This window comes from Spodoptera frugiperda, chromosome 9 (assembly GCF_023101765.2).
Source record: "Spodoptera frugiperda isolate SF20-4 chromosome 9, AGI-APGP_CSIRO_Sfru_2.0, whole genome shotgun sequence".
Lineage (NCBI taxonomy): Eukaryota > Metazoa > Arthropoda > Insecta > Lepidoptera > Noctuidae > Spodoptera > Spodoptera frugiperda.
This window is the reverse complement of record NC_064220.1, coordinates 11,028,141-11,040,232: the sequence shown is the minus strand read 5'-3', so window position 1 is coordinate 11,040,232 and position 12,092 is coordinate 11,028,141. Positions and strand designations below refer to the sequence as shown.

Below are 12,092 nucleotides of genomic sequence, written 5' to 3'. Positions count from 1 at the left end.
GAAAAGCAGGAGTAGGAACGGGGTGGTTTTTAGTCAGTAAGAGTCTGACGCTCACTCTCCCCTCGCCCAAGGCGGGAGAAGTCATTGGATGATTTTCCGAAAATAATAAATAAACAGATACCAAAAAATCGAAGTGATAACTGGGGTCAACTAAAAGTTGTTTTTCATAAGCCTTACTGTGTTACCTTATGACAAAAAGTTTCCTAATATCCGTGCATCCTCCTTTGGGACTGGGCTTATCCTAGCCCATCCAGCTGTTCTATCCTCGAAATTAATAATAAATATGATCTTCATTCAAACTTGAATGTCAATGTTATTCTTGAATAATTATTTCCTACTCGCTTTTAATGCATTAATATAGTCCGGGTACTTTGGAAAAAATACTAGGAAGATATGTTGCTGTAGCTATACAAAGGTCAATTACGATGAAGTGTTGAATACACAAATAAAACACACAAATACCATATGTAACAATTTTATTTTACCAATATTCATAATATATTAACATATGTGGTCCAAAACCACCCTCTTTGATAATTATATAATACAAAGAATTTCTCACAAATGGTCGCGGAACCTATAACAACGAAAACAAAACAGCTACGGACTAAGCGCGACCGACAGTAGACAGTGATACTCAGCCTCGACTAACGTAATGACTCCCGCTATAATTACACAATACAACAATATTTAAAACGAGGTATAAAAGGGAAAAAGAAAAGATTAAACATTTCTCGTAATATATTAATAATCGTTACTGTTTATTTAACCTAAACGAGTGGGCGGCAGCTGTGAACACGGGTTGCAAGTACCGCGGCGCTACACAATATTAGGCCTTCGCTCAGTCCGGCTGCGCCCGCCCGTTACACCTTACATACATTTATTAATGCATTTTACATTATATACAATGGGAAATAAATATTCTATAAGCACGACGAGATATATTATAATCGTGTATGTACATAAACACAACTAGGTGCAGTGGCGACCACTGTCCAGTACCATTATATCACAAAAATATAAATCCCATTGCCGCCTAAACGTATCATTTGTTATCTAATTATTTATATTGGCGTACACTTTTTGGCTTAGCTAAATTCCTCATCGATATTATGAGAGATGTACCGGCTACCGTAACGGTCTACGAATCGATTTGGGACCCGATCTGTGTTGAAACTGTTTGATTTTACCTACATAGGTCGACATTGCCTTTATACACTTTATATACAACTGATGGCCTGAGTGGACGATATTGCTAGTTCCACAATACAGTCGCCCGGCCAGTCTAGTTACCCACTAATCAAGTAGTCGATACACCTCTGAGTCGCTCGCGCGGTCGCCCGGTACGGCGCGTATACTGCGCGTGTACCGTGCGTGGACAGCGCGTATACTGCGCGTGTACCGTGCGTGGACTGCGCGTATACTGCGCGACTGACGCTTGACAGTGGATGCGGCGCAGTGTGACTACAAGTTACAAATAAACAATTTTTGGTTTCCATATTGTACCTACAAAGAGTTCCATCCAAAAATATTACACACCGTCTCACTTACATTTTTAACAAAACCATTAAAAAGTTGATTTGAATTTTTCGTTTTTATAGAAACGTACAAAAATTTAGGTCGAAAATGTTTCAGTAAGAAAGTCGTCTTGTTAAATATATCAAAAACAGCTCGATCCATGGGGTATGGGGTTCGATGTCGAGTGGAATGATATCATAAGACGTATTAAAGCTGACTGCTGCGTTGAGTGACGGTGTCAAGTAAATATATCTATTCGTATAGAAGTAAACACGTTACATCTGAATGTACTTAACATCTGTTACTATTATAATGACTACATCGTGACTCGTGAATATAAAACCGAACAATTTTATAACCTGTCACGCGTTCACATAATTGTATCGTAACACACTCCGTACTGTGCGCCGTAGAAATGAATGAACACCACTAACTTCACCCACACATTCGATAACTGTACTTAATACTGCTTAGTTAAGGTTCACGTTAATTTTATCATAAGGGCCCGTTTTATATACAACTATTTTTATATATTTACGTTTTATGGTACATATAATACTTATAAAAGCTTTAGTATGGGGTATTGGTAAAATTTACGGGATCTTAAATGATACCAATACGTTTACAGACGAGAGAAGCAGGAGCGATACACTGCACGTACAGACATGCCAGCTAGTAGTAATATCAGTCGACTATGTAAACAACATTAAATTCTGCTAAGGCCAACATCTGCTTGTTCTAAGCATAGAGTGCAATTTGTTCCTAGATTCATCAAAATATTTTTTTATTTTTCACAAGTTAGCGCGTTCGTTCACCTCTAGTGCCGTTGCCCACAGTGCATACTATAGTTCGTCGCGTGTCGCGGGTGTGGGCGTGGGCTGCGCATGCGCCGGCGTGGGCTAGTGGCCCACTGGCTCCACGTAGTTGGCGGGGTACAGGCCCACGCGACCGTCCTTCCGACCCTTGCACCAGCCTTGTTCATCTTCGTCTTCTAATTTTTCGAATAAGTCCCCTGGAACAATGAAATTATTGTTATTATTTAGCTTCGTTTGTGTACACGGAGTAGTGATACAATGGCGTGCTAGGTGCGTCGTAGTGCAAGTAATGCATGTCTGTTACCGCGGCAGCTGTGAGCGCGGGGCGGGGCGACGCCGGCGACACTTCCTCGGCACATCGCACTAACTGACCGTTTCGTTCTAAGGAGAAATATGGGTATTAGCACCCCATTCACTGCCTACTTCATGGAGAATTACGACTTGAGGAATAGTCACTATCGTGAGCCCTTTTCCGTCCACTACTGGGCCTAGGCCTCTAGGATCTAATTCCTCTATACTTTCCAGATTATAATAAACCGTATTTTTGTTATTTCATAAAATTACAATTTTATTTAGAATAATGTCTACCTATAACCTATCCTAACATGCATTGCCTTATAACAACACATGAATACTATAAAAAAACCCGTTTAAAATTAGAAGCCATGGTATATTCATCTGATTCATCTCACCTTGTCGGAAGCTGAGCTCGTCGCTCTCGGCGCCGGTGTAGTCGTAGAGCGCGCGCACGGGCACGCCGGGCTCGCCCGTGTCGGTCAGCGCGCCGCCCGACTCCTCGTCCCACTCGTCCTCGTCGAACGGATTGTCCTGTCCTTTAGTACTGTCCTTAGCTGGCGATGTCTTGTTCGATTTGGGCGCCGCTGCTGTACCATTGCTAGAAATTTTGAAAAATGGAATTAGTAATTGTTTATTGTTTATAGGAAGCATAAAATACAAGCTAAGTAAATCAACACTTTAAATTGTCTTCAAACTATGGAACAATACAGTATGGAAATGAATACCACCTACAACAATAATTTATAACATTACGTCTATCTTTACAGGTACACCTAATGCAATAGAAGCGATAGTCGCTAAATATAACATACTAAATTAATTATTATGTTATCGGCTTACTCGCATTAGCAAGTGCTCATGAACATGAGCTTCTAGCATGGCTTGAAACTAGTCGAGTTCCTCGTCAAACAGTTAAGTGAGTAAGCCGATAACATAATAATTAACGAATGGTCTATTTTAAACTCCATATTTATTACATGTAAGAGTATAATGGGCAAATACTCAAACGTCACTCAATTTTAAGACGCTCTCAAAGATAGTTCTGTCTCTACAAATTCTTTATAAAAGACATAGATAGAACGATATTTAAGTAAAACTTAAAATTGAGTAGCATTTGAGTATTCGGGCGTAAGTCGATAACATAATAATTAACACTTTCAATGCCGTAGTGGTCACCGGTGACCGACATTAGAGGGAGGATTTGCCTTCAACAGTTTTCTATTGGCAGTCAAAGACTTAATGAATGTCTATTTTATTAACTCAGTCTTACATGTAGAAATTAATCAAACAATAATACAAGAGAGTAAAGTCTAACGGATCGTAGAGAGTATCGCTCATGTCTGTGATGGTGAACTGCGACTGTGAGTTGTGAGCGACGTCGGGCTTCATAGAGAGACGCACGAGGTGGCCGCTGAACGACTCTTCGAGCGTACGCGCACACCCGGGCGCGCACGCGAATATTTCTAGACGTTCGATACTAGGGGAGAATGGGAAAGGAATTGGGATTAGGATCAGTAGGTTAAAGGGTTAATTAGGTTAGGTTAATAAGGTTTGTAGAATTGTAAGGCAACTGCTTGAGGAGGTAACTTATCGTTTGTCGCAAAATGCTGCTCATGAATATTAGCTATGAGCCCATAGTTAGCTTGAAAATAGTCGAGTTATCTCGTAATACACGTAGGTTCAGTTTTTGGACATTAAAAGGAGAAGGGAATAAGGATTTATCGCTTTCCGTATGGTGACACTGCAACCAATTTCGATACGAGAATTAACAGCACCGCCTTCATTTTTGGTGACCAACCTAACTGTTTGGTATCAGCTATTGCCAACCTTACCAATATTGGGGATTATGGCTAATCTTATATTAAAATCGCCGTGGTTGTAGTACTAATAGGTATATTCTGGTTGATATTAAAATGAGTTACTTACGTAACAGCAATAGGCGCGCTGATGCTCTTCTTATCAATAGTGTTGTTGGCGTTGGCGGTGTTGTTGACAACTGTCGTCTGCGCGGGCGCAGCGTCCGTGTGGTTGGCGGCCTTGTTCGTTTTGTTGTTCGTGTTGTTGATCGGTGGCAGTTCCTGAAGTTGGTGTAATGTGTTTTTTTAATAATAACCTAATTATTATTGATTGATTTTTTATTTTTGTGTCAAAGGACCAAATTATTATTTTAGTTTACTATAATAGTATAATAGTAATTTTTAATGTTTTTATATGTTTAATTCTTTGAAAGAGAGTTATTAGAATATTCATTTTTCACCTAATGTACCTTCAGAAAGGTCCACATACATGTAATAGTTTAAACCTATTAACAAAAGGAAATGAACACTTTATAATTTCAATATCAAATAATTTGGTCCTTCGACTTTAATATTATAAAAAACAATATATAATTCATATCTGTATTATTATATTTATATAGATCAATATTTTAATATTTACTTAAATATTCTTTAAGATATACATATTATAGTATCGTATTAACTAATATAGATTCATATACGAGGGTTAAATTGTTAATGCATGCCAATATGCATAAAATTGTAGAAAAAAAGCGGAACATCCATCATGCAACATTGATAAAAACAAAAAAATATAAAAAAAATACATAAAAATATAAAAAAAAATAGATCAAAATGAGAATGACCTCATCCCTTAAGAAATCAAACTACTTTTAACACATGCTACTAATAATAAGCAGAAATACCAATCCGGCTTTATATGATTCATTCTCATTTGAATCCTATTGTATAGATCGTACGGTTGATATTCGTACAACAGTGTGACGCAGCGGGCGCGTGCGTGACGTCATCGTACGTTCGACTGCGATGGTGGGTACGTTTTAATGTCAAAAGTTTTTTTTTCTGATCGAACAAATAACGGATTGGCAAACATAATGTAATAGACTTTTTCAAAATTCAAACAATTTTCAATTGTATACAAACCCATATGTTTATATAATTATTATTAAAACGCGCAATGATTATATCACCACCATCACAGACGTTCGTAATCCGATATACAGGGTGTAACGTAACGAAAAGTTAATTACATGGTGTCCCAACATACAAAACTGTACCCTTATTACGAGTTTGCTTTACGTTGAACGGCGCGTTCGGCGATCTTATTGGTTAGTATTTTAGCACCGGCCAATCAGAGCGCCGAACGTGGTCTAGTTTCGTTCCCGTTCAATCTAAAGCAAACTCGTACTAAGGGTACCGACGCATTTTCGTTGTACACATTTTGAAAATTCCCAAAAAAATAAGAGCAAATTTCATATCGTCTCCTTGTGAATTCCCAAAACGTACAAAACAAAAAACTGAAGATTTCAAACGTAAAGACACCAGATAAAAAATACAATACGTATACATTACACCCTATACAGACAACTAGCACATGAACCTACCCCTAAACTACAAAACAATTTCCAACCTTACAACTAAGGAATAAGGTTGAAAATGTGTGTTGTTGTTGAGGATAGGTGTATGTGCTGTTGTCGTGGTAAACTAAAGGTGGTGGAACATACATCTTCGCTGACGGGTCGTTGGTTGAGCAGGGTGATGGGCCCGGTGGGCAGGCTCTCCTTGGACTTGCCCTTCGCGATGTCCCGGAACTCCTCAGTGTACTCCTGCTCAGCGACACACACGTCACAAGCGATCACGGCGGAGACGACCATACGTTGGGAAAAAATAGTAAAAAATTTACTAAAAAAAATTCAGAGCAATTCTCAATTTTTCTTACGGCTCGATTGTTTTCGGCCGTTATAAGTTTAGATCCCTTCACTAGGTCGAAACTAGTTGAGAACTTATACTTTATTTTTAACGACTATCGATATAATATAACATTTATTTTTTTCTACTTTTTCATTTCATTTTTCCCAACGTCTGATCGCTCGAATGCAAAAAAATGTAATTATTAAAAAAAAAATTGGTAAACATAGACACATCCATACAAAGCCGGTGTTCGTTAGAAGGTACTATCAAGCTTGCACTAGTTGAGGGGGCTACAGAGAAGGTAGATACATGCTATTAGAATGTAAACTAACTAAGGAACTATGTCGGTCCTTCGAGACGAAGGGATTGCACGACATTTTTAGCTTTTAAAAGAATATATTACGACCTTAAGAATATGTATTAAAATTTAAATTTTAAGTTCACCTATTACATTTCACTTCACAGTTCGATATATAATTAACACAGATCATTTCAAAAAGTAAAATATTTAAAAAATATTGTATGACAATCAAAATTCCAAAATCTGCTGTAAACTTTTTTTTTCTATATCCTTTTCCTATGCTTGCCGGTAATAGTCGGTAATCATAATTACCTGGTCCTTTAACTCAAAAAATGACGTTATCTTCAATACCAGTTGCATCTAGTGGTACTCGCATTGCGTGCTTTGCTAAAACATGTTGCTTTATATTGCTACCTGTACTTCAGTGTGAATGGGTGTACATGAGTGCAACCTTTCCAATCGAATCCGAACCGATGTACCGATTCTAGTAAATCCGAATCATGTGACCTAATTTGGTAAACCAGGAATTTCGGGATTGCGGTAGATTCCGAATCATCCGAGACATTCCGATATTAGGACACCGATTTTATCGATTGCTGCCACTAAATTTTAGTCGAGTGGGTAGAATTTTAGTGACGGGTTTCCATTTTCATATTATACTTCTGTTTTGCAGTGCTGAATGTTTCTGATCGGCCGCTGAATAAATTAGTTGTCATTCAACAGCGTGCCGACCAAGTGGAGATGCCCCATGAATGGTGCAATGATCATCTATGAGCGAAATAGTTCTTTATCACCAATCATCACGGTGTATATTCGTGTGACACCATCAAACCCTTCGGTGCTTTGCAAAATCATTTCATTTCAATTCGATTAATTGATTGTCGGCATCAAGTGCTGGCTTATGTCAGGCGATATACAGTGCATTTTGTGGGAACTAGTAGTTGTATTTAATTATAAGTGTTGCGTAAATTGTAAAGTGAAACACTTACCTTTAGATACAAACATAATATAACAATTTATTAATTTACAGATCGGTCCTGAGGTAACGTTTAAAATATAAATTACCTATGTACAGATAGCGTGCCATTTAGGACCTAATATTTAGCACCTGCCCACAAAATCCACAGTCCATCGCCTATTCATAACCCCGTGCTAATTGTGACGCTAACAATAGACATTACGAGACCCACACTTTGAAGTGAGTGGACGATCAAGGTACAGGTCTGAGTCTAGAGTTGGCGTGAACCACCGAACCTACACCGTGGTCGTACCATCAGCGGGTTGCTATAGAAACGGCTGCTGCCATAGCACTGGCTGCTGATGACTGAGGGGGCGACGCGGCTGGATGCTCGCTCATCCACACCGAAGCAGAACGTCGGCAGAGCGAGCCGCAGCCGGCGGACGGCGCGCGACCACGGCACGGTCGACGGCCGCGCTACCGGGCGCCGCGCGGTCGCAAGCACGCGAGCGAATATCGCTGACGCCTCCGCCAAGTATTTGTTACTTATCGGATCCGAGTCCGGCGTATCGACCTTTATTAATATTTCTTTTAATATACGAGTATTGTTACAGTTATGTTCTGGTATGAGTTGTTTCTGTCGAGTATGCACTGACCTAAAATCTACTTCGCAATGTTGTATATTATTTACTCAGTTACCTAATTCACGTTTAATTGCAATATAAAATGCCGTGAATAACTTCCAGTGACCAAATAAAATTGCGATTGCTTTAAATTAATCAAAAATTACTAAAGCAATTAGTCTGCACTTGACCCGAAACGATTAAAATACTTTTCCCTGTCTAATTCTAGGTCGGTAATAAATTTGAAAATATTGCAGAGTTGGAGGAAATCCGTTGGTATTCTTATTTCATTGTATATGTTGAAGTATTTGTCGGTTGGTATGCGAGGTAACAGTAGTGTTGAAATGTTGTTATCTTGATAAAATATTGCCTTTGGTTTGGCATTAACGAACCTTGATAAGAGAATTGTTTGAAGGTCTAACTACAAGCGCAGTGGCCGCACACCGACAGGACCAAAATATTTTGGGACAAAGGACCAATTTTTGAGGGGGTAAATAAAGGAAATATTAATACTTAAGTCATGTAAAAGAATAAACATCAATTTACTTAGCAGTGTGCAGCCACCAAATTGTTTGGTTACTCATAAAGATATCTAAGAAGAATTCTAAACATAATTAGAAACAACTAAATACTGCAAGTTCCCCTAAATCTAATAAAAGGGATAGTTTAGAATACGTATATTTAGACATGCGTAGTTTTTACTAACACGACTAATGCCCTCATAGACATCTATGGCTAAATATCACAGATTCTTATTGAACTATGCTGACCATTATTGTATAAATAAATTTCAAACTTAAGAATCTTGGATGACGGTTTAATTTCATTTGTAAACAGATCATTATAAAAAATCGGTTATTTTCTGTGTCCAACAGTATAATAGGTTCTTGTAGTGATTGAGTCTCTGCCAGTCAAAAGACTGTCCAAAATCTCCAGGTCGACTTAATGCGACACTAGCGCCACAAGTAGTAAACGAATGGCTGATTTAACTTTTAACAGAAATTTCTTGTAATCAACATGGTTCAACAAAATCCGTACCTAAAGACTGTATGCAGCTCAACGTACAAGCATTCTCGTTAGATGCATATAGTACTCGAAATTATCGCATAGATAAGTATGCATTGCGCAGTGAGTGGGAGAGGGTTGTATGCAGGCTGTATTGAGAGCAGCAGTGTATGTTACCTCGAACTGTGGCCAGGCCATTGCCATGTTGATGCCATGGTTGTTGGCCCACCATTTCAGGTCCTTCTGACTGTCCGCGTTGTTTATCGTATGATGGAATTCTTCGTAAATTTGGGGTAATCTGGAACATTTTGATGGTGTATTTTACAAGTTGTTTCAATTAAACAAAAAATTTTTGAAAAGGCAACAAAATATAGAATAGTCCGTTAGTCAGTTTGCCCGCCAGGTATCTAGGTGTATATTCGAATTTAGAAGTATGAGCAAGAAATTGACATATTTACGGTACTATTCAAAAAAGTATTTAAGAAGAATTGATCTTTACTTAGCTTATCAACATTAGTAATTATAAGATTTTCTGTTTAATTATTTCGAAAAGTTAAGTATACCAGTTCAACTGCCACGCTTGTGATCCTTATACCCGTTATATGACATGCGCCTAAAAAGACCAACTCCTCAAAAAGGACCACCAATGACACAATAAATACTCACGAAGGTTCTTGACTGATATTGAGGCACTTGTGGAAGCTGAAGAGAACGTCTTTGAAGAATTTGAGCCTCTGTGCCTCCATCTGTTGGCAGCGCTCGAAGACTCCGGTCATATCTTCAATGTAGCGGGGGTTGTACGCCGTGATCTCCGCTAATGCCGATTGGTACTTTTCTCTGCTCTTCGCGACTTCCTCACGACATTTGGCCACACGTTCCGCCATTTTCTTTACCTGTGGACAATATATTGTTCGGTTAATCGTTTTGAGTCTCTATTTGAAAGGAGATTCCTCGTTGTGGGTCTAGTTTTTGGTTGCTATTTACAGATGGTCGTGTTTGATACATCACAAGTTTATAGTAATGCTAGCAAATACTACAGAATATTCTAATTATCTACTGAGTCTACCATCTAATAATAACAGTCTATCTATAACCAAAATTTCACGCAAACCAGCTAAAGTATTGAGTATATTTAACTCAATTTCACATGGATTCTTTCAACGATATCCTTATTCATAATAGTGGTGTAAACTGAAAACGCTATACAAATACGCTATCTTCACAAATGCCTGCAACAGCGTTCAACATGGACATAATGGAATTGTGAGACGGGGGAGGGGTATAGCGTGGCGAAAAGGGGGGGGGGGAGGGCGTCGCAAATTGCCACGTCCGCCGGCGACGCGCCTAGACGTCAACGCATAAGTATAAACACCCTGTACAATAGTCGCTCTATAGGCTGTTGCTATTTTTCCAGCTAAAGTTTTATGGGCTTAACTGATTATGGGAGGCTTTTCAGTGCTTCGGTATTGAATTTAATGTTGTTTTAATGGTTATGGAAGTCTGTTTGTTGATTTGTTCTGAAGAGATGTTTGGAAATAAGATGAAGTAAGTAAATAAGACGGTTGAATAGTAAAAGTCTCTATCTTAACTTAGCATCCGATGCAAATAAACAGATTTTCAGCTCTACAGTGTGACATCCAAACATTTATCTTGCAAATAATGTACACAATCACATGTTGCTACAAATTTGACAACCCTACAAACCATAACAGGGTTGCCTCTAATTGGATAACTTTGTCACCGAACACGGCGTCGCTGCAGTGAACTCATTTAACTCATAATAATATTTACATAAAGTTTAAATTAACATGGCAAATTGTTTTACGAACAAAATATAATTATTACGAAATTATAATATGAGAAAGGCAAGTAGGTTGCGAGCAGACATTAATAAAATTAATATTTGAGAAAGTTATGAAATCATATTTACTGCTAGTCAACCTATGTATCGAATTTGAATGCCACATGATAGGAGGTGAACCTATTACCATCCACGGGAAAATTTCAGACTAGATTGTCTGTCAAATTGTCGATGAGCTGAAAATCCCCAACAACACTTTGCCCAACGCAAGAATCGAATTCGAGACCTCTTATAAGAGTAAGGATTATTAAAGATAATGAATCCTACATCTATCGTCACTACATATCTACATGGCTTCTATCCTCATAGTAAATGCATAAGTACAATATGCGGGTGGAAACCCTACCGCTAGGGTTGCCACTAATTAGATAACGTCGCGGCGCCACGGAAGAAATGAGTTAATTTGCTCAATAATCATAATGCGGCCGCTTGCTTCGTTCAAACGTTTGCAAACTCTTTCATTAAAAAATATAACTAGAGGGACAAAGTATTAGCTTTGTTCTAGCCACTGCAAATAGACAGATAAAAAGCTATTTATCTTGTAATTTAATTTAATTAAAAATACACAAGGGAAAGGACTATTTATGAGTTTTTACCAAGGGTTATTATATTTTAAGTCTTTATTTTTGTAGAAAATAATATAGCCTCTAAGACATCAGTCTAGCAATCTAGTATCTATCTACATTCTACATAAATAACAAAGAATCTCTGAAATCTTTGTTAGCTTATTAAAACACCAGTTAGGAGCAAGTTCGTGTGTAAAGTACATTCCACACATTCACCGGGAACAACGCTGATGCAGATGGGACTATAGCGGCTGTGGCGTCACATGTAGGGTTGCCAACTTTTTTTTACAAGAAATAAAGTATATTTAGGTCTGAGAAGGAAAGTAAACAGTATTTTAGAAAAATTAACAGTATTTTATTTTTTTATTGTTTTAAAGACATACTTTTTAGTGCTTCTCGCACAACTTATCAATTTAGAATCATTTTTAAAAGCTTCGT

At 38.1% G+C, this 12,092-nt stretch overlaps 1 protein-coding gene across 8 annotated transcripts in view; it reads right to left on the bottom strand.

Moving 5' to 3' along the window:
• Positions 1 to 459: 459 nt before the first annotated feature.
• Positions 460 to 12,092, bottom strand: part of LOC118270919 (protein kinase C and casein kinase substrate in neurons protein 1) — a 134,534-nt gene continuing 122,901 nt past the window's right edge. For 5 of the 8 annotated variants that reach the window (XM_050696061.1, XM_050696058.1, XM_050696057.1 and 2 more), the window contains 6 exons: positions 9,894 to 10,120; positions 9,405 to 9,525; positions 6,154 to 6,255; positions 4,557 to 4,708; positions 3,026 to 3,228; positions 460 to 2,530 (listed from right to left, as the gene is read on the bottom strand). In XM_050696061.1, the coding sequence (XP_050552018.1) occupies positions 2,418 to 2,530; positions 3,026 to 3,228; positions 4,557 to 4,708; positions 6,154 to 6,255; positions 9,405 to 9,525; positions 9,894 to 10,120 (918 nt within the window). In that variant the 3' untranslated portion in view covers positions 460 to 2,417. The remainder of the gene's footprint in view (positions 2,531 to 3,025; positions 3,229 to 4,556; positions 4,709 to 6,153; positions 6,256 to 9,404; positions 9,526 to 9,893; positions 10,121 to 12,092) is intronic. The other 3 variants (XM_050696062.1, XM_050696063.1, XM_050696064.1) reach the window with 1 other exon arrangement.